Raw genomic sequence first — 19625 nt, 5'->3', positions numbered from 1 at the left:
CATATATCTGCAGAAGTGAGAGCAGATACGAAGGAGCAAAGCCAGAGGTCGCTTTGTAAGCAAACATCTGAGCTTTGAATTTGATGCGAGCAGCAACTGGCAGCCAGTGCAAACGGGTGAGTAGCGGAGTGACATGTGCTCTTTTGGGTTCATCAAAGACCACTCGTGCTGCTGCGTTCTGAACATTTAAAGAAAAAAGAAATTGGGATTATTGCTTTTAGAAATCTGTTATTTCATAGGTTACCCAAAATAAAGCTGTCTTTGTCTCACAGCTGTATGTTTGTAGAATGTTGACAACAGCTTAGAGTGCGGCTCAACCAATCCGAAACAAGGGATAGAACTATAAATGCTGTGGTTTTATAACAGTTAAGGAGCGTTGTTAGGCACAACATAGAATAATATAATCTTATTTGTTATATATTCACAATACACCATGGCTTCATAGGGCATTCGGCTTTTATACAGTTGTAATTTCACAGGTTACACAAAATTAAATAGTTTCTTTGACTTTCTCTTGCTAACCAACAGTTATAGCTGTATGTTTGTAGAATGTTGAAACAGCTTAGAATGCAGCGCAACCAATCAGAATCAAGAGATGGAACTATAACAGCTGTGGTTTTATAACAGTTAAGGAGCGTTGTTAGGCACAACATAGAATAATATAATCTTATTTGTTATAAATTCACAATACACCATGGCTTCATAGGGCATTCGGCTTTTATACAGTTGTAATTTCATAGGTTACACAAAATATAATAGATTCTTTGACTTTCTTTTGCTCAGTCGCAGGTGTATGTTTGTAGAATGTTGACAACAGCTTAAAATGCAGCTCAACCAATCAGAATCAAGAGATGGAACTATAACAGCTGTGGTTTTATAACAGTTAAGGGGCGTTGTTAGGCACAACATAGAATAATATAATCTTATTTGTTATATATTCACAATACACCATGGCTTCATGGGGCATACGGCTTTTATACAACTGTTATTTCACAGGTTACACAAAATATAATAGATTCTTTTATAGATCTTTATAATAGACTTTCTTTTGCTCAGTCGCAGGTGTACTGTATGTTTGTAGAATGTTGACAATAGCTTAAAATGCAGCTCAACCAATCAGAATCAAGGGATGGATCTAAGTTCAATTTTATAAGAGCTAAGTCACAGGTGTATGATGGTAGAATATTTCACAACAGTTTGCAACACAGTTCAACCAATCAGAATCAAGGAACAGAACTACTGTATCTGTTCCATAATAAGCAATTGAGCATGTTACTAATGAATGAATGAATGAATGAATGAATGTGTTCTCACCGGAGTCTGAGAGGTCTGGGCTGGCGAGATCCTTCTCTCTCTCGTAGTCGGTCTTGCAGAGCAGCTGTCCTTCCTTCAGCACAAACTCGTCTCCTTTACACAGCCGGCGCTCACACACACAGCAGCAGAAGCAGCTCAGGTGATACACACTCTCCAGTGCGCGCATCACTAACTCAGTAGGGGAGATCTTCTCCAGGCACCCGCTGCACTTGGTGGCAAACAGCCTGAGGATGAGAAACACACAGTTTCCATGCATGTTAATGCACTGATACGACAACAACTGTTTCGATGTTACTTTGACTTGTTTTATCAGTCAACCAGGTTTCAACTGATGTTTTTAAGTTATACAAAGTTTAACTTCATATTTTTAATATGTTTATTTGATATAAGTTGATTGATATACGAGTTGCATGTTCTCCCAGTGTTGGCGTGGGTTTCATCCGGGTGCTCCGGTTTCCCCCACAGTCCAAACACATGCGCTACAAGGGAAATGAATAAAGTAAATTGGCTGCAGTGTATGAGTGTGCGTGAACTAGTGTGTATGGGTGTTTCCCAGTACTGGTTTGCAGCTGGAAGGGCGGATGTAAAACAAATGCTGGGATTAGTTGGCGGTTCACTCCACTGTGGCGACCCCTGATGAATAAAGGGACTAAGCCGAAGGAAAACGAGTGAATGAATAATGTAAGACAGTGAAGCACCGATCCTCAACCCCTCAGACGTGAGATCCTCCACAAAGCTCAATAATTCTGCAGCATTAAGCAGATCTGCCCTGAGAGCGGCGCTTTCTCCCACACCAATAAAGTTCAAGCATTAATATCACAGATCGATGCGTGACTGACACCTCGTGATTATGACTTTGAAAGAGATTTTTAATAAGCCTGGAGATATGACGATGGTATCTTGAGGCGAGACGCTGCAAAGCACTTAACAGAGGAGTCGATCTTCAGAGGACGGAGACGCAGATGGAGAAATCACAGGTCAAATCTCTTATATCTGCTGCTTCTGAAACACTGCGCTGATTTAGAGGATAGGAACAAATCTGTGATGAATTCAAAGTGAAAACTCTCACTAGTTGTACATTTTAGTGCTGCGCTCTTATTGTGTTCAAACTGTCAGACAGATTAAAAATAATAATAAATTAGCTACTACTTAAATAAAAAAATACTACAATTCAATACGGATGCTTTCAGTTCATCAAAAGCGCCAGTAAAAGTGTTTCAAAACGTTCAATTTTAACTTCAGTTCTGAATCACATTTTTAAATAGTCCAAACTTGGTCAAAAAGCCCGACTAATTTTATGTAGTAATAATATTTCACAATTTTAATCAAATAAATGAGCCTTGCTGAGCTTGGAATTTCTTTCTTCCTTCCATCCATCCATCTATATATCCCTCTATCCATCCGCACATGTATCCATCTATATATTCCTCCATACATCCGCACATCTATCAATCTATATACTCCTCCATACATTTGCACATGTATCCATCTATATATTCCTCCATACATTCGCACATTTATCCATCTATATATCACTCCATCCATCCATCTATTTGCACATCTATCCATCGATTTGCACATCTTTCCATCAATCTATCCATCCATCCATCTGTTCGTCCATCCATCCATCTATTTGCACATCCATCCTTTCGTCCATCCATGCATTTGCAGATCTATCCATCTGCACATATATCCATCTATTTGCACATCTATCTATCTATCTATCTATCTATCTATCTATCTATCTATCTATCTATCTATCTATCTATCTATCTATCTATCTATCTATCTATCTATCTATCTATCTATCTATCTATCTATCTATCTATCCATCCATCCATCTGGAAAGCTCTCCATCAATTTATCCAACCCTCCTTCCGTCCATCCATCCATTTGCACATCTGTCTATCCATCCATCCATCTGCACATCTATCCATCCATCCATTTGCACATCTATCCATCCATCCATTTTCACATCTATCCATCAATTTGTCCATCCATCGTTCCATCCATCGATCCATTTGCACATCAATCCATCCATCCATCCATCCATTTGCACATCTATCCATCCATCCATCCATCCATCTGCACATCTATCCATCCATTCATCCATCCATTTTCACATCTATCCATCAATTTGTCCATCCATCATTCCATCCATCGATCCATTTGCACATCAATCCATCCATTTGCACATCTATCCATCGATCTCTCTATCCATCCATTCATCCATCCATCCATCCATTCATCCATTCATCCATCCATCCATCCATCCATCTATCCATCTATCTATCTATCTATCTATCTATCTATCTATCTATCTATCTATCTATCTATCTATCTATCTATCTATCTATCTATCTATCTATCTATCCATTTGTCCATCCATCAGGAAATCTCTCCATCAATTTATCTGCTAAACTTTGAAACACTGAAAACAGGAATAATGATGCTGAACAAAATTTTAAATACACTTATTTTTAATTGTAAATAATATTATTTTTTTATTTATTTTTTTTTTTACAATTTTTATAAAATAAATGAAACTAACATTTATGTAATAACATTAACTAACTTATACATTAACAACTTATACAAATGAACATATTTACATACACAAATATACATATATACATACACAAATATATAATTAATTGAAATATAATGAATGTTAATTTACTTTATTTTAAACAAATAATCTTTATAATATTAATAACAAATTTTTTACAGTGTAACAGCATTAAGCCAAAATGCACGACGTCTGATCAATCCCCTGTTCTCACTGTATTGTAAAGCTCTTTTCTTCTCCTGATCATCTGCTGATCTTTAATAATCGCTCGTGTTGAAGTTTTCCTGCTTCCTCTTTCTGTCACTCCACATTATGCTGCCGTCTGTAATTCCCATGATCCTCCTGGAGATCTTCTTTCTTCTATTGTGCTTGGGGACTAATCCTGTCCTTTTCTCCTTCTCTTTGTAGTCGGGACCACAGCGGCAGCTTTGTGTGCACTGATCTTAAAACAGCCATGCATGACACTTATACAGACTGTCAGTGGGACACCCTTAAATGCACACTGTAAAAAATATGTTGATTAACAGTCTGTATTTTGTGATTCACGAGTGTTTATTTACAGTTGTGATCTGCATTATGGGATGTTGATCTCTGCTCTGTGGACTTTTGATGTTGAAAATTCAACTCTACAGTTTAACAACGTGACTTTTGGTGACATTTTAGTAGTTTAGAGTAATATAATGTAAGAAATAATATCTAGAGAAATAAGTCTGTAAAGTATCAGAAAATGTGCTGCAGTTGATTATAAGGTGTTTTTAGCGTCATATACAACACCAACCCAGACAATATAGCAATGCCAACTATTAAACATGTTCATAAAAGTTACTTTTTCACACTTTTAAAGGTTAAACGTTGTTAGGAGAAAATCAAGATCCCATAATGCAATTCAAAAACAAAAATGAGCAAAAATAAAAACATGAATCACAAAACACGGAAAACTGCTAATTTACAGATCTTTTTTAGTGTTCACAACTTTTGATTTCACAATGAAGCCACTCAATAATCTTTTTATTTTTGTTCCTAAAACAACATTTTAGTAAAATGATCTTTAAGGAACATTTTTTTTATCTGTCCTCTGTAAAGAATCAGCAACACTTTATTTTAATGGTACCTATTGCACATTTTGTTGACTAAAAGTTGCATTGCAACTAGGGATGGCTAAAACTTTATCCAGCCTGATCTCCCGAGGAAACGTAAGTATTTTACGTTTTGTCAGTTTAATTAATTAATCTAATTCATACGAGTTCAGTCGTACGAAATTGTACGATTTTAAAAAGGAGGCGTGGCACTTAACCCCACCCCTAAACCCAACAGTCATTGGGGGATGAGCAAATCGTACTAAATTGTACGAATTAGATCGTACAAATTCATACAAATTAGCCACTAAATCAAAAAGTTATAAACTGCCGTTAGATTGTGTTGTCTTTATCGGTATCGGTACTACATTATAAAAGACAAAAGTATCGATAAGCTCTGACGTTAATGGTTCTGCTATCAGTACTGGAGAATTATTGCTGAATAAACATTACATACAGTAGCATACTTTAACTGACCAGCCTTTTCTAATTTGGGATATTTGATACATTTGTCTGCACAGTTGGCAATCTCACATGAGAAATGTCAGCCTGATCTCACGAGAAAACGTAAGTATTCTGTCGTATGAAATTGTACGATTCTAAAAAGGAGGTGTGGCACTTAACCCCACCCCTAAACCCAAGCGTCATTGGGGGATGAGCAAATCGTACTAAATTGTACGAATTAGATCGTACGAATTCATACAAATAAGCCACTAAATCAAAAAGTTATGAACTGCCGTGAGATTGTGTTGGAAATGTTCGTGTTTCCGCTCAATAGTACAACAGCATGTCAATATAAAAGCCCTCACAGTTCTCGGCTGTGAATAGCCTAACAATAAACTTTGCTTATTAAGAAATTCTAAAAATCTGCTTATTTTTACATTGTTAACTCCTAAAACACCATTAACTCATTTATCTTAAACATTCTCTGACTATTTAACTGCATTTTGCAACTCAATGTGGGTATTTTCAGCTGCAGAGAACACACTAAACCAAGACAGATCCTGACTTCTGCCAGAAAAGACAAACATGTTGATTTTTCACCAGAAGAATGATCAAATGAATGAGAATGAGTCATTTTCCTCCATTGTACATTCTTTTACAGGAAATTTTTCATTTATTTGTTTTACAATTAATGTTATTTTTTTTACATTAAAAACATAATAATAAAATAAAGTGTTGTTAATTCTGTTCAATTTCTTTGTTTTTTTGATAAAAACACGACAAAGTACTGATAAAAGAACCGACTTGATAAGTGGTATCGATAAAAGTATACTCTCAGAAATAAAGGTATGCGAGCTGTCACTGGGGTGGGTACCTTTTCAAAAGGTACAAATTTGTACCTAAAAGGTCCATATTAATACCTCAAGGGTACATATTAGTACCTAAAAAGTACAAAAGTGTTCCTCTTAAATTTTTTAGGTACTAATATATACTTTTGAGGTACCAATATAGACCCTTCAAGTACAAATGTGTACCTTTTGAAAAGGTACCACCCCAGTAACAGCTCGCGTACCTTTATTTCTGAGAGTGAAGTATTACCGTTAAAATCTTAACGATACCCATCCCTAATCGCAACTACAAGCCAATTACTTCTCATGCGAGTATTAGTAGACTATCTGCTTAATATTTACTCCAATAGACATTTAACTTACTATAAGAAACTTTGCAAGTACATGTCAACTTACACCAACCCTAACCCAAAACCCAACCAAATAGTCTACTTATAAGCTAATGAGAATTAGTTGGAATGTAGATGCAACGTAACTTAAATTGTGTTGAAGGGACCATCAAAATAAAGTGATGCCAAAGCATCTTTGTGGAATGAAAAAGTCTGTGTGAATCTGAGGCTACGTCTACACTAATCCAGATACATTTTTTAAATATAAATTTTTAAAGTTATCCAAAACCATGTCCAGGCACGTTTGACCCCCATTCCCTGGTTCGTTTGACAAGTGTGAGTGCTCCGTGCCTCGCCCGAGCACAGTTCACTTGGCTGGCCCTGGCCCAGTTGGAAGAGATGTGCCAGAGCGCGGTTTGGTTGGGCTTTGGCGTGGTACGATTGTAGTGTAAGTGCAAAGCACACCTGAGCCCAAAACTGAAGATGCGACATCACTTTTAAGAGACTGTTTCCTATGGATTTATTAATCATTCTTACTTTTCAATGAACGCAAACTTTCATAACTTATTAAAAGGTACAAACCCCCCGCTGCACATCAGCTGCACCTTCAGCAAACCTCCTAATACATGCAGCAGGAGGACTGAAGGATCTGTTTAGCAAAAGATCTGACTGTGTGTCACTGCATATTAAACGACTTAAAATAATACAAAACAATAGAACTAAAGCAATCTCTATTGTACTGAGCGAGAGCGCTTCTCTTCTGTTAAACTGAACAGTCGCATCATCGATGAGATAAGCGTGCTCCGGCTCAGAAGACAACGAATGCAATGTGAGTGCAGGCCGAGGGGGAGAGGGGAAGGGAGACAATTGCATCTGGGTACGGTTCAAGACAACCGTGCCTAGTGTGAGTACACACTTTCTGTCTTTTTGAAATGTTGTGGCAATATGTTAGAGAAAAATCACCTAAAACATCCACTACATGCGCGGTCCGTAATGCAACTGTGGTCTGCTTCTGTCGCTGAACAACTCCCAGTAAAGGTTTGAAAAAAGGCAACATGGAGGATGCGACCAAAACTGACATTAATCTTTAGTAAAGCTGTCAAAATGGACAGCATCCAAAACATCAGCTTTACAATGTTGTCCACCATGACTCTTTTTTAAATGTTCAAAACACGAACACGAAAACGGCATTTTCAGATGCATCCACTTTGGAAAGCGTTTGCAAAAAGTTATTTTTATAATAACTATTTAACTATAAGTAACTATAAGTTATTTTTGTTTCCTAAAAAAGTTCATCTCCGTGTGGATGGAAGGCCAAAACAAATTTAAAAAAATGTACACTTGTGAACTAAAATGTATTATTAGCGTGGCCTAAAGTTTCTGGGACTTTTATTTCATCATGTTTATGTACATTTATTTCTAATTTATTTTCTTATTTATCTTCGCCATGATGACAGCACATAATATTTGACTAGATATTTTTCAAGATACTAGTATTCAGCTTAAAGTGACATTTAAAGGCTTAACTAGGTTAATTAGGCAAGTTAGGGCAATTAGGCAAGTTAGGGCAATTAGGCAAGTCACTGTATAACAGTGGTTTGTTCTGTAGACAATCCAAAACAAATACTGCTTAAAGCTGCGGTCACACTGAAACCTACAGTACGAAATCCAGATAAATTTTACATATTTATTTCTCTCTCTCTATAGTCAAAATGATTAGCCTCCTGTGAATTTTTTCAAATATTTCCCAAATTATATTTAACAGATTCAGGAAATTTTCACAGTGTGTCTGATAATATTTTTTCTTCTGGAGAAAGTCTTATTAGTTTTATTTCGGCTAGAATAAAAGCAGTTTTTAATTTTTTGAAACCATTTTAGGGTCAATATGATTAACCCTCTTAAGCTGCGGTCACACTGGGCTTTGTGTGTGCGAAATCTGTCGTGCGGCGCTGCGAAAAGGGGCGGGATTAAACAAGATGATTAGACATTTGAAAAAACACTGGGCTTTTCTTCCCATAAACTTCCATTCATACGCACGCCAATGCGTCAGACCGGAAACGCAAGGTCATGCGTCCGCAGGTTGCTGCGGTGCAAAGTTCAAGCTTGGTGAACTCTGACCTGCAAAATCGCATCACTTGACTGCGTGAGACCAATCGAGGATCAAAACATGACCTCTCTGGACAGAAATTTAAAGCATGGAGCAATCGCTCGTTTTTTCAAATGTCTAATCATCTTGTTTAATCCCGCCCCTTTTCGCAGCGCCGCACGACAGATTTCGCACACACAAAGCCCAGTGTGACCGCAGCTTAAGAGGGTTAATCATATTGACCCTAAAATGGTTTCAAAAAATTAAAAACTGCTTTTATTCTAGCCGAAATAAAACTAATAAGACTTTCTCCAGAAGAAAAAATATGATCAGACACACTGTGAAAATTTCCTGAATCTGTTAAATATAATTTGGGAAATATTTGAAAAAATTCACAGGAGGCTAATCATTTTGACTATAGAGAGAGAGAAATAAATATGTAAAATTCATCAGGATTTCGTACTGTAAGTTTCACCACCAATACAAACAATAAACTGACTTCAGACTATTACAAACGTCAATGAAAATAACTTTTTCAAACTAAATCAACATCAAAAAGTCAACGGAGGACAGGTCAAAGATCCACAATCCAATTCAAAAGCATAAATAAATTAATGTGGGAAAAACATGAATCACAACCGATGGAAAGCTGCGAATTTATGGATTGTTTTACAGTGTATAAACTAAATGAGGAAGCTGCATCATGTTTTTGGCATCTAAAAGTGTGAGAAACAGCGTAAGGAAGCAGTGCTTTTGACGGACAGAGCAGTGTTTGAAACTAATCCTCTTTAATGCCATTAAGAAGAGGCTGAAGAAGGGAAAGACTTCATGCTCAGCCGCTCATGCTCAGAAAATCTCCCTGATCTGTGTGTGTGTGTGTGTGTGTGTGTGTGCGGGGGGTTTATTTATCCGTTTCGCTGTATTTGCTTGTTGTAGATCAGAAATGTAACAAACACAAACAATAATTTATCCTTCGTTTGCTGCCACCAACGTTGTGGAGTGTCTGAGCGTCTGAAGAGAAGCAGCAAACATCAGAACCAAACAGCACAGATTAGCAGCAACAACAACAACAACAGCATCTCTCAGATCTGCTTTGCATCGTGGAGAGTTCATCAGCACATATTCATACGCAAAAAGACAATATGCTGCACAGAGGATGAACTTCATCTCTTCGCTAACTTTTAGGATCATAGATGTGCACAGCTTATATGTCAAATAATAAAATAGATACAACTGACTAAAACGGAGTAGGAGTGATGCAAAAATAATGCAAAGCAGCTCAGTTCATTTGCAGAATCAAATGAGAAAGCTTTCATTTCATATTGCAGTGTGTAGATATTTTAATGAAAAAGCAAGCGTTTGATAATTAATATTACATTTATTTTAACATTATATACATACAAACACACACACCCTTTTCAGAAACACAACTGCAAAAAAACAAGTTAATTAAATGTATTAAGAGCACAGACATTATATTATATTATATTATATTATATTATATTATATTATATTATATTATATTATATTACGTCAATAAAAATATGTGAAAATTGTATACTAATAGTTATTAATAATTACATTACAAATGTAACTACTATATATGACTAAAATATACCCTAAGCTAATTATAAATCAAACAATAATTATATATTAATCAATATAAAAATATTTATTACAAAACACATTTTTTGATTGATTAATATATAATTATAGTTATATACAATATATAGTATTATATAATTATAATATATATATATTCATATACATATATACATATATACATATATATATATATATATATATATAAATGTATATGTGTGTACACACACATATATATATATATATATATATATATATATATATATATATATATATATATATATATATATATATATATATATATATATATATATATATATATATATATATATGTGTGTATATATAATCAGGGGGTCTAATAATAATAGACTTCAATTGTGTGTGTGTTTGTGTGATTAAGTATATATATATATATATATATATATATATATATATATATATATATATTTATATATATATATTTATATATATATATATATATTTTTTTTTTTTTTTTTTTTCTTCCTCTAAGGGTTGGGCAGGGGTAGGGTTGAGAGTTATGAGGATTGAATATACAGTTTGTACAGTATAAAAACCATTATAACCATGGGAAGTCCCCATAAAGGTAGCTGTACAAGTGTGTGTGACTGATTTTTCCGACCGCTTCTTCCACATCCATACGGCACAGATGCATGTGCACTACAAAAGGACTAAAGATGTCATTAAACACCGTGTGGAAAATACCGTCGTCCACACACACACACACACACACACAGCACATTTACCACAACTGACCGTTTCAAAGCCATGAGCCACATGCACTCGCCTCTGTAAACTTCCAGACTGTGGGAAGTGGGATTCATGCTTTATTAATAACTTAAACACTGCAAATAATGACAATCAAATGCATTTCTGTACAACTTCAAACAGTATTGAGTCACAGCAGCCTCAGTTTAATAATAGAGGATGATAACAGCATTAATACTGTGGTTATTTCATTTTAGCAACCGTTCATTCATTCATTCATTCATTCATTTTCCTTCAGCTTAGTCCCTTTACTAACCAGGGGTCGCCACAGCGGAATGAACCGCCAACTATTTCAGCATATGTTTTACACAGAGGATGCCCTTCCAGCCGCAAACCCAGTACAGACAATTTAGCCTTCCCAATTCACCTGTACCACATGTCTTTGGACTGTGGGGGAAAACAGAGCACGCGGGTGGAAACCCACGCGAACGCAGGGAGAATATGAAAACTCCACACAGAAACGCCAACTGAGCCGAGGTTCGAACCAGCAACCCATCGACCTTTTTGCTGTGAGGCGACAGCACTACCTACTGCGCCACTGCGTCGCCGCAGGTCTGTTTTAGTACGGATCATATTCTCACCACAAGCAAACAGCTCCAGGGTTAATTTGAAAGTACGCTTTTTTGGTCCGCTTTTGGTGCATACTACAATTGCTGCATTCACACCTGCCTAAACGAACCGCACCAAGAGGGAAACAAACTCTAGTGTGATTCAACCGAACTAAATAAAGCAGGTGTGAAAGCACCCTTAGAGTGTCACTTCTGTTTTCTAATGATTTGATCAGCTGTAATTTGAAAATATGCTGAGAAAACGCTGAGTTTTTCTCCTCTAAGGGCTTATTATGCGGTCTCTGTCACCATCTTGTGGTGGAACGTCAAACGTCACTTTCTTTGGTCTGCTCAGACCATAGATATATACACTAGATATCGCATACGGACCCTGAGCATGCGTCAATAGCGCCACCATATTTGTACAGTGTGCCCAGGACAAGTGTCATCAAGACAGTGTGACATTGTGAAGATGCTGGACTTTAGCGCTGTGTACAGGTGTAGTAACGAGCAAATAAAGAAAACAAAGCACAAAGGTAGAACATTTCATATGTAAGATCTTGTTTTTTACGTTTTTGTATGTTATCAACTTTTGTGCTCAACAAGTAACGTTATTGATGATAATACAGTCTCTTACTGCATTCACCATGAGGCAAAGTAGCACCAGCTCGCACTCTGCATATGTTAGTTTTGTTGAATAAAATCAGCAAACAAAGCAAAAGAATTATGACAACGAGATGTTGCGGTGCCAGAAACGTGTATTATTGTCGGCTAGTGAACGAGTCGTTCATAACGGAGATTCATTCACAAACGAATCGCTCCCTCCGTTAGCATGAGAGGGGGTGTGTTTCAGGACACAGATTAGATCAAATTTAACAGGGAGGGTATATAATACATTTCCATACACACAAACACACGCTCTTTGGTGGGAATGTCCGTGCGGTCACTTATCCATCGATGTAGAAAAGTGATTCGTAAGTTTCGGAATTTAAAAAAAAATTGCATACTGACCTCTGGGAAATCTCCCGATCATAGATATGTGTATATGTGTATTTCTCTGGCTCTAGATGGCCGCAGTCCTCCACTGCAGCTTGGTCCCGCATTAATTTTTCAAAGGAGCGCTACCCTGTACTAAAATGGCGGCTCTACTGATGCATTCCTTCCAATAGACAACAACAGGGTAGGCATCTAACGTACATATCTATGTGCTCAGACAAGCTGATGGCAGCCTTTGCACTAAATCCGATGCTCTGAAATTATAATTATTTAAAACAGGCACTATCCTTATAAATAAACTGCATAGTTCCAATCTAAACAACTAGATTCTCGCCTAAAAAAAGCCTTAAAAGTACATTATGTTGTCCAACAGCTGCAATATTTGTCAGACTGTAGAGTGTCCTCTGCTTGATGCTGTATGTGGGTGGAGTAATACACAAGGGTGAAGAGTGAAGAGGCTGGACGAGTGCTGTTATTTGCAGAATATCTCACGGCTATCAGCCAATCAGATTCAAGAACCAGACAGAACTGTTGTATAAAATATTATACTATATTATATGATATTACGTTGATTTCCTATATAATATAAAATAATATAATATAATATAATATAATATAATATAATATAATATAATGTGATATAATATAATATAATATAATATAATATAATATAATATAATATAATATAATATAATATAATATAATATAATATAATATAATATAATGTAATGTGATATAATATAATATAATATAATATAATATAATATAATATAATATAATATAATATAATATAATATAATATAATATAATATAATGTGATATAATATAATATAATATAATATAATATAATATAATATAATATAATATAATATAATATAATATAATATAATATAATATAATATAATATAATATAATATAAAGTAATGTAATGTGATATAATATAATACTTTACTATTTCACTGAACTGAACAGGTGATTTTTTTAATGTGTGTGTGTGTGTATGTGAGTCTGTGTGTGTGTTTGCATGTATACAGTAAGTGTGTGTGTGTCTGTGTATGAATCTGTGTGTGTGTGTCTGTATGTTTTTGTGTGTATTTGTTTGCATGTATAGCGTGAGGGTGAGTGTGTTTATGTGTCTGTGTGTGTGAATCTGTATGTAGGTGTGAGTGTGTGCGTGTTTGCATGTATACAGTAAGTTTGTGTGTGTCTGTGTTTGTTTGCAAATATATAGTAGGTGTAAGTGTGTTTGTGTGTGTGTGTTTGCATGTATACAGTGTTTGTGTGTGTGTTTGCGTGTATACACTAAGTGTGTGTGTGTCTGTGTTTGTTTGCAAATATATAGTAGGTGTGAGTGTGTTTGTGAGTGCATGAGTCTGTTTGTAGGTATGTGTGTGTTTGCGTGTATACACTAAGTTTGTGTGTGTCAGTGAGTTTGTGTGTTTGTTTGCGTGAATACAATAAGTGTGAGCGTGTGTGTGTGTGTGTGAGAGAGTCTGTGAGTGTGTTTGTTTGCGTGTATACAGTAAGTGTGAGCGTGTTTGTGTGTGAGTCTGTATGTGTGTGTTTGCATGTATACAGTAAGTTTGTGTGTGTGTTTGCGTGTATACACTAAGTGTGTGTGTGTGTTTGTTTGCAAATATATAGTAGGTGTGAGTGTGTTTGTGTGTTTCTGTTTGTGAGTGTATGAGTCTGTTTGTAGGTATGTGTGTGTTTGCGTGTATACACTGAGTTTGTGTGTGTGTGTGTGTGTGTGTGTGTGTGTGTGTGTGTTTGTGTGTGTGTGTGTGAGAGAGAGAGTCTGTGTGTTTGTTTGCATGTATACAGTGTGTGTGTGTGTGTGTGTGTGTGTGTGTGTGTATACACTAAATGTGTGTGTGTCTATGTGTGTGAGTCTGTGAGTGTGTTTGTTTGCGTGTATACAGTAAGTGGGAGAGTGTTTGTGTGTGAGTCTGTATGTGTGTGTGTGTGTGTGTGTGTGTGTGTGTGTGTTTGAACAGCTGCTTTTCCTGAGTTTGGCAGCTCTATTGAGTCTAGAGTTTACTCAGCTCCGTCACAACAGCAAACACTGTAGGAGTGAATAATGGAGCTCCAACACAAAAGACAACACACACACACACACACACACACTACTGTGCTACACTTACTTGACACTCACACATAAAACCCCTGCCTGCTTTCTCCCGTTTGAGCTTCTTGAGTTGCGCTATATAATTTTCAGAGATTAACAGAAGTCAATTATTCACAGCATCTCTGCAGATCTGCTGAAACACTCAGCTCGAGCTTTGTTTTAAGTGTGCATGTGGTCTATGAGGAAACTGACAGAAGCTGATTAGAGGCTGATTTCTCTGAGATCTGAGCTCACGGTCTCTCAGAAGTGCAGGTTTTGTGTAGGTAGCAGAAGAAACGCAGCATCTGTGCAGGATCGGCTGCATTATTAAAGCCAGATCTGATCTGACCACAGGCCTCAATGAGTCCATTTTCTTTTACTGGCCGCAGTTCAAAACGCAGAGCTACATTACAGCAATATTGAGTAACAGAGGAATATTTACAGGCAGAAAGACTGTCAGAATGAAATAAAATAAATAAAGTTAAAAAACATATAAAAAATAAAATAAAAAATATAAAAACAAAACAAAATAAAAAAATAAAACAAAACAAAATAAATAACAAAATAAAATAAAGAAAATAAAATAAAATAAAGAAATAAAACTATAAGAAATAAGTAACAAAATTAAATAAAAAAACGTAAATAAAAACTAAATAAACAAAAAATAAAACTGAAAATAAAATACAAATAAAACAAAACAGAAAACAAAACAAAAATAAATAACAAAATTAAATAAAAAATGCTAATAAAAACAAAAAACAAAAAATAAAAAAGCTAACGAAAACACAATAAAACTATACAAATGACATTTAAAAAAGTGAATAAATAAATAACAAAATTAAATAATAAATGTAAATAAAAATAAAACAAAAAACTAAAATAAAACAAAAACAAAACCATGAAAATAAAATATAAATAAAGCAAAAAAACAAAACAAACAAAATTTCATTAAAAAACATAATGAAATAAAACAAAGTTAAATAACAAAAAATAATTAAATAAATAAACCAAAAAAATTTAAAATAAATAAATAAATAAAACAAAATAAAACTATAAAATAAAATATAAATAAAACAATACAAAAAACAACAAAAAACCAAAATTAATCAAATAATCATTATAAATATACTATTATTTATATAATATACTATTATAAAAATAAAATTGCACATTAAAATAAAAATAGTGATACAAATGTTTAATAAAAATGTGCTTAATTTGCTTAAAAATATATAAATGATGCAAATTCTAATAATTAACGTGACCATTTAGTTATATTAATATTGTAATATTAAAATTAATATTGAATATTAATAACAAATATTTAATGGCATTAATGAGTACAGTATCATACTATTGCCCAAAGTCTAAAATAAATGTAACTCAATTTTAAGAACTTAAAAAATATATGTCAGATGTTTTAATATTAAAGCATTATTAAACTTAAGCAAAATGTTGAATTATTATAAAAGCAATAAAAAACACCTTTAAATAATTTGACATATTAATATAAATTATTTTAAAATATAGTATTATTAGTTATTAAGTAACAGAAATTACTAAAATAAAAATAAATATGTGTTTTCCACTAAAGTAATGATAAACTAAGTTACATTCATTCATTCATTTTCTTTTCAGCTTAGTCCCTTTATTAGTCAGGGGTCGCCACAACGGAATGAACTGCCAACTTATCCAGCACTGTCACCTCACAGCAAGAAGGTCCCTAGTGGAGTCTCTGGGCCAGTTGGCATTTCTGTGTGGAGTTTGCATGTTCTCCCCATGTTGGCATAGGTTTCCTCCGGGTGCTCCGGTTTCCCCCACAGTCCAAATTGGATGAACTAAATTGGATGTAGTGTATGTCTGTGTGTGTGAATGAGTGTGTATGGATGTTTTCCAGTACTGGGTTGCAGCTGGAAAGACATCCACTGTGTAAAACATAAGTTGGATAAGTTGGCGGTTCATTCTGCTGTGGCAACCTCTGATGAATAAAGGGACTAAGCTGAAGGAAATTGAACGAATGAGTAAAGCAGTTTAAGGAGCCTCTCTCCTCATATGGCACACATCCATGTTGGTTAATCTGATGTAAAGCAGACGTGTGCGTGTGTGTTTAATGTGGCTGTTCACTGTTCGAGATCTAACAGTAGCTGCGTTTCCATTCAAAGATGCAAATTAATCTTGGGCAAAACTGGAATATCGCATAAAACATTTGTGAATAAAGCAGCGTTTTTGATCTAAGAGCCCATACACACCAAGCTGATGCCAAACAACTACACGGAAAAATAATACTTATTGGAATAAACAGCTTCTCATTGGCTGACACAAGCTTCCCATTGGCTGACTCAATAAACAGGGTGTTTATTTGACACGAGGCATCTGTGAAAGCAACAAAAAAGGAAAACCAGCCAATCAGAAACAGCCAGTGCATGACTGACAGCAGGAGAATGCTGATATGAAGCTTCCCATTGGCTGATGAAATAAACAGCCTCCCATTGGCTGACTCAAACAGCATCTACGAAAGCAGCAAAAGCAGAAAACTGACCAATCAGAAAGAGCCCAGCGTATGATTGACAGCAGGAGAATGCTGATATGGAGCTTCTCATTGGCTGACACAATAAACATCTTGTTTATTTGACACGAGGCGTCTGTGAAAGCAACAAAAGAGGAAAACCAGCCAATCAGAAACAGCCAGCGCATGATTGACAGCAAGAGAATGCTGATACGAAGCTTCCTATTGGCTGACGCAATAAACAGCCTGCCATTGGCTGACTCAAACAGCATCTACGAAAGCAGCAAAAGCAGAAAACTGACCAATCAGAAAGAGCCCAGCGCATGATTGACAGCAGGAGAATGCTAATATAAGGCTTCCCATTGGCTGACACAATAAACATCATGTTTATTTGACACAAGAGGCATCTGTGAAAGCAACAAAAGAGAAAAACCAGCCAATCAGAAACAGCCAGTGCATGATTGACAGCAAGAGAATGCTGATACGAAGCTTCCTATTGGCTGACGCAATAAACAACCTGCCATTGGCTGACTCAAACAGCATCTACGAAAGCAACAAAAGCAGCAAACTGACCAATCAGAAAGAGCCCAGCGCATGATTGACAGCAGGAGAATGCTGATATGAAGCTTCCCATTGGCTGACGCAATAAACAGCATGTTTATTTGACAGGAGGCATCTGTGAGAGCAATAAAAGTGGAAAACCGGCCAATCAGAAACAGCCCAGAGCATGATTGACAGCAAGAGAATGCTGCTACAAAGCTTCCTATTGGCTGACGCAATAAACAGCCTCTCATTGGCTGACACAAGCTTCCCATTGGCTGACTTAAACAGCACCTGTGAAAGCAACAAAAGCAGAAAACCGGCCAATCAGAAACAGCCAGCGCATGATTGACAGCAAGAGAATGCTGATACGAAGCTTCCTATTGGCTGACACGATCAACATGTTTATTTGACACAAGAGGCATCTGTGAAAGCAATAAAAGCGGATTGGAGCCAGATTTTTTTTAGTGCGGATCAATAGCGCTGGTTAATCTCTGGCTTATGGAGATGTCAGCGGGCCAGCGGAGCAGATGTGTCCTGCATTGTTGTCCACCATATGAAGCACTTCTGGAGGGAATCAAAGCGAACAGATCCCTGGCCGAGAGTTAATTAAGTGGACGCTACTTCAAGAGTGAAGAGCTCTTGTTTTTTTGGGCTCCATGCCAAAACACTGTCTGCTGCCTACATAGGGAACACCCTAACTAGAGCAAACGGAATCTGGAAAGCTCCGCACACTGTAAAAAGCGATTAGTTGACTTTACTTAAATAAACAGAGAGTAAACTTGTTGGCTTATAATTATAAAGTAAACAAATGATGTGCATAATTATGAAAGTTAATTTTACTCACTTTTTTTAAAGTAACTTAAAGTATTTAGTGCATAGAAAGAACAAAGATGAAGCGCTCTAATTGTTAATGCACTATCCTGTGTACTGCGCTTTATTTATATACTGTAAATAGTCAAAAATTCCTGTAATTTAGCAGTTTCCTGTATTTTGTGATTCATGTTTTCATATTTTCCCCAATTATTTATGCCTTTGAGATGCTTTATGGAACTTTGATCTTGAATATTTACAAAAAAAGGGAAAAAAATGAATAACTTTGGGGTAAAATTGCTGAATTTACCAAGAAAACAAGAATGGTGAGATGATGTTAGATTTAGCTTGTTGTTAATTAAATTAATAAAAACGTACAGCTTTTCTAATAAAATAGAACAATAAATATTGTGTTATATTTAAAAGTTTCAATTAATGTTTATAATCAATTTACAAATTAAAGGATTTAAAAAAAATGATATAATAATTAATTAGCTGCTAATATTGCATTTTAAATGTACCTGCAGTGCAAGTATAACAATAGTAATATATAAAAATAATAATAATAATAACAACAATAATACTATTAATAATAACAATAATAACTTAATAATAATAATAGCAATTAATAGTAATAACAAAAATATAAAAAAAATATTAATTAAACATAAAATGCATAATAATAATAATAATAATAACAATGATGAAATATATTATGATGATACTAATAATAAAAACAAAAAATAAACTTAAAATAATTAAACAAAACTATTATTAATATTAATAAAATAATAACAATAACAATGACAAATTAATAATAATAATAACAAAAATATACATGCAAATATAACACAATATTTATTTGTATTAAAAATTATTTTAAATAAAAAAAAAATGTTTTTGTAATCAATTTACAAATAAAAGGATTTTCGAAAAAAAAGGTTCAAATGATGCTAATATTGCATCTTAATTGTATCTGCAGTGCAAATATAACATTATTAAAAATTATAATAACAACAATAATATTAATAATACAATAAAATCAATAATACTAAAATGAA

General features: G+C 34.9%; 1 protein-coding gene across 2 annotated transcripts in view; it reads right to left on the bottom strand.

Annotated features, from left to right (window-relative positions):
- lmx1ba (LIM homeobox transcription factor 1, beta a) overlaps positions 1-19625 on the bottom strand; it is a 111926-nt gene that overhangs the window by 13076 nt on the left and 79225 nt on the right. For both annotated transcript variants that reach the window (XM_056457271.1, XM_056457272.1), the window contains exon 3: positions 1315-1538. In XM_056457271.1, the coding sequence (XP_056313246.1) occupies positions 1315-1538 (224 nt within the window). The remainder of the gene's footprint in view (positions 1-1314; positions 1539-19625) is intronic.

This window comes from Danio aesculapii, chromosome 5, assembly GCF_903798145.1.
Source record: "Danio aesculapii chromosome 5, fDanAes4.1, whole genome shotgun sequence".
In the NCBI taxonomy this organism is placed as follows: domain Eukaryota; kingdom Metazoa; phylum Chordata; class Actinopteri; order Cypriniformes; family Danionidae; genus Danio; species Danio aesculapii.
Note: the sequence above shows the minus strand (reverse complement) of the source record. Positions and strands in the feature narration are given on the sequence as shown.